Genomic DNA, 3918 nt, shown 5'->3' with positions numbered 1-3918 from the left:
CTGTAGTGGAATTGTTTCCCACATAGAGTATAATCCATTAATGTAAACTCAACATTTATTAGACAATGGTCAGACAGAAGAGGGTTTTGAGGAAAAACTATTAAGTGTTCAGTTTTGATGCCATATGTCAGAACCAGATCAAGAGTGTGATTAAAACAGTGAGTGGGTTTATTTACAGTTTGAGAGAAGCCAACTGAGTCTAATAATGAACAGAATGCATTGTTAAGGCTGTCATTGTCGGCATCTACATGAATATTAAAGTCGCCTACTATGATTATTTTATCTGTACTAAGCACTAAATCAGACAAAGTCTGAGAATTCACTTAAAAACTCTGAATAAGGAGCAGGTAGATGGTATACAATAACAAATAGAACTGGCTTTTGAGTTTTCCAGTTTGGGTGTGAGAGACTCAGGGTGAGACTTTCAAATGAGTTATAACTATGTTTAGGTCTAGGGTTGATTAAAAAAAACATATAAACAATGAAACTAAGAATCCTTAATACTATCTTTATTAAATGTTATTTCATAATTTTTATTTTTGGAAATAGTTTTCCAAAGTTAGTATTTATTTCATAATGACCTTTTTTGGCCAAGTATGTTACATGCAAGGATTTGTCTCCGGTACAGAACCAAGGCAGCCATCTGCGGCACCACCTCACACACACACACTCCAGTGGCAGAGCTGTCCATCTGGAGCAACTTGGGGTTCAGTGTCCTGCCCAATGGCACTTCAGCATGTGAACTAGAGAGAGCAGGAATCAAACCGATGACCTTCTGGTTGGGGGATGACCGCTCTACCTCCTGAGCCACAGACGGCCCAAATTATATTTTTAATTTCATCTCACATCTTAATTAATAATGCCATTTTCATGACAGTGCACTGCCTTGTCAACAATTTCACTAACCCAGATTTCAACAAATTACACCTTAACTGTCTGGTAGATCCTCTTAGTTAGACTGACACCAGACTCACAGACTCTGGCTGTGTCTAAAATCACCCCCTTGTTCATTCACTACACCTTATATAATGTTAAACGTATTCAGTGCCATGTACTGGCCACTACTTTTTTTTTCTTTGTTCATTGTGGTGTTTTTAAGGGAATGATTTACCAACTCAGAATTTGGCTACTCAGACAAATTGACAGGTGTAATTTAAGTGCAAGTCTATTTTACTGAATATATGGGCACCTTAAGGGGCCCTGTGATTGGCTGAAAGGTGAGGAGGCGGTGACATCGCCACTGACATGAAACGTGACATGAAATGAAACGTAACATGAATTAGGAACTCTTGGGAAAATGCCATTAGGTAATTAAAAACCAATTCTTAATGATTTCTGCAACGGATAAAAATGCAAATACTATATGATGAAATAATATTTTATAATGGGTTCAATCAGTTTTAATTTCTTGATTTCTTATTTTACCATATACAGCATACTGTGTGGATGGAATATAAAATCTAAGTGGGCTCATTATTCTCCTCAGCCTGGAGTGTGATTTCATTCCTTAGTTCTCCACAAATCTCTAAAAAAAAATGATTAGGGGCTGAGATGGCAGGTTCAGTGTGATGACATCTTGTCAGGGAGAAACAACTGCTAAATGACATAGCTGTAATTATTCTAAAAGACTGGAATGAACAAGGAGCTTTGTGCACATACATAAAGGAAATCTGATGAATCTCACCCTGTTGTGTTATCACTCAAAAGAAATGGCTTTATCCATGCTCTCAGTTTTATTCCCTTAAGATACTGAACACAGATAAGAGTAACCCAAACTGCCAAGTGCACAGAAGAGTCCTGGATATATTCTTAGAAAGTAGTCGTCTGCTGCCTAAAGCTGACCCTTGAGTGGTTAATATGCACACTGTGTCTTTCCAGAGATCAAGTGAAACCAAAACAGAAAAGGTGAGGCAAAATCCAAAAAGAGCCCATGTGAGGTAAACGCTCCATGTTAGCAGGCTTCAAGTAGATGTCAAGTGCCTTGAGGAAAATGGATGTGAAATACATGAGTCTGTGTGAGGGTGTTTATGCCAGGGAAACTCTGAGACCTTCATTTTGTTGAGCTGTGATATCTGATCTGGAAACACTGAATGAATTGTGTATGAATTTCATTCAGATGCAAATTTGGCTGGAAGCTGAATTTGCAATTACAAGGATGAGGATTTTATCAACATCAAGATAGAAAGAAGAACTACAGTTTGAGATTAATGGTGCAAAAACATGTGCTGTAATTTGTCTTTTCCTGAATAAAACATTCATTCAGGGCTGTGATTATGTCATGTCCTGATAAAATGGATCAATAAAACTAGTGTGAGACTGATAGATGTAAGGAAACGGTTTTATTCTGATATCAAGGTCTTGCTTGGTGCACAAATCCTCATGGTCTGAATGTTTTAATCAAAGCACATTGAACTGTAAACATTACATTTCAAGGCCTCTCAGTCAAAATGGTGCAATATAAAGTCCTGTTAAAGTTATCACCTGAAATAACTACTCAAACTTCCTAGAAGACATTTTAATGCCGTAGTTGTTTTCAATAGATTATTTGTAAATTGCAAAGCAATGTGGTTTGTCTCTGTTAAGATACATCTAAATTAGTTGACAACTTCCTCACTAAAAATGTTTCTGAATAAAAGCCAGGTTTTTATTATCATTTTGAAATTCATTTTGTCTTCTTGTGTTTTGGCCTTTTGGTCTTCGCTCCTGATTTGGTGGCCTCATCCTGTGAAACAAGAGAAGAGGGGATTAGAGAATGAACAGACTAATGATTATCTTACATCAGCACTTTAATGGTGCCAAAGTGTTTTCCATGCTTAATATTTAAGTCCTGTTTTACAGCTCATGACTCAGTTTTTCAGAGACACTTTTTGCCTGACCTCCTGCTGTGTTTCCTCTCCTTACTGAAATGTACAAATTACAATGTGCTGATTGGCATGTACCATACTGTTTTAATGTATTCCAATAATTGTATCAGACTAAACATTGCATTCTTAAGCACTCTTATAAAACACCGCACACTAATTATCCAGGTTACCAACTCGTTGAGCTCCCGGAGTTTTAGCAGCTCGTCTGGACAAACATCAAGCAGAAGTAATATTTAACATACAGCAGGGTGACAAATGCTGTTACATTTTTAACATCCAAGCAGTCACTTAGTAACTCATAAGGTGTTTGCAGTGGGGCTCTGAACCAGTCACTCTCTAAAACCGGTATTCTTTGTTTGTAGGAAAAACGTACACAGTATCTAATCCAATCCATTATCTAGACTGCTTAACCTGAACAGGGTCTTGTGGGGAGGACAATTTGCTAGTCTATCGCAGGGCTGACACTAAGAAACAGACAACCACACACACCCACACTCACTCCTAAGGGCAATTTAGAGTCACCAGTTAACCTAGGTTGTATGTCTTTGGACTGTGGGGGGAAGCCGGAGTACCCGGAGAGATCCCAGGCACAGGAAATGTGCACAGTATTAAAAAGCAAAAATATCTCCAAAAGAATCAGCAAACAAACTAGATACTAAAGATGAGGAGCTGTTCTAAATAAATATGAAGAATCTTGAGATGTCATGGACAAAAACAGGAGCAGAAGACCAAGAAAACTGTCAAAATCTGATGAGAGGTTTCTCAGAGTTTCTTCATTGAGAGACTGGAGGAAATCCAGCAAGGACCTGTCTCAGCATCTATCAGCTTCATCTGAATGCCAGGTTGGTTCTTTCACAGTCCAACAAAGGCAGATCAGGAATGGCCTTTGTGGAAGGACGACAGCCAAGAAACCACAAGGAGAAAAGGCTGAGGTATGCAAAGGCTGGAGTTAAGGTCAGTGGAGAAGAGTCCTATGGAGTCATGAAGTCCGAACTTTTCAAGTCCAATCCTCAACAGTATGGGAGAAGAAAAGTTGGAGAGAGATGGAGGAAAG

The 3918-nt window shown here is 38.4% G+C and overlaps 1 protein-coding gene across 7 annotated transcripts in view; it reads right to left on the bottom strand.

The window, feature by feature from the left end:
* Positions 1-2377: 2377 nt before the first annotated feature.
* Positions 2378-3918, bottom strand: part of impact (impact RWD domain protein) — a 19673-nt gene continuing 18132 nt past the window's right edge. For all 7 annotated transcript variants that reach the window (XM_020603369.1, XM_020603367.1, XM_020603368.1 and 4 more), the window contains one exon: positions 2378-2722. In XM_020603369.1, the coding sequence (XP_020459025.1) occupies positions 2663-2722 (60 nt within the window). In that variant the 3' untranslated portion in view covers positions 2378-2662. The remainder of the gene's footprint in view (positions 2723-3918) is intronic.

This window comes from Monopterus albus, unplaced genomic scaffold, assembly GCF_001952655.1.
Source record: "Monopterus albus unplaced genomic scaffold, M_albus_1.0 scaffold61.1, whole genome shotgun sequence".
Classification (NCBI taxonomy): Eukaryota; Metazoa; Chordata; class Actinopteri; order Synbranchiformes; family Synbranchidae; genus Monopterus; species Monopterus albus.
The sequence above is the reverse complement of the archived record's forward strand: the minus strand, read 5'-3'. Positions and strand labels throughout refer to the sequence as shown.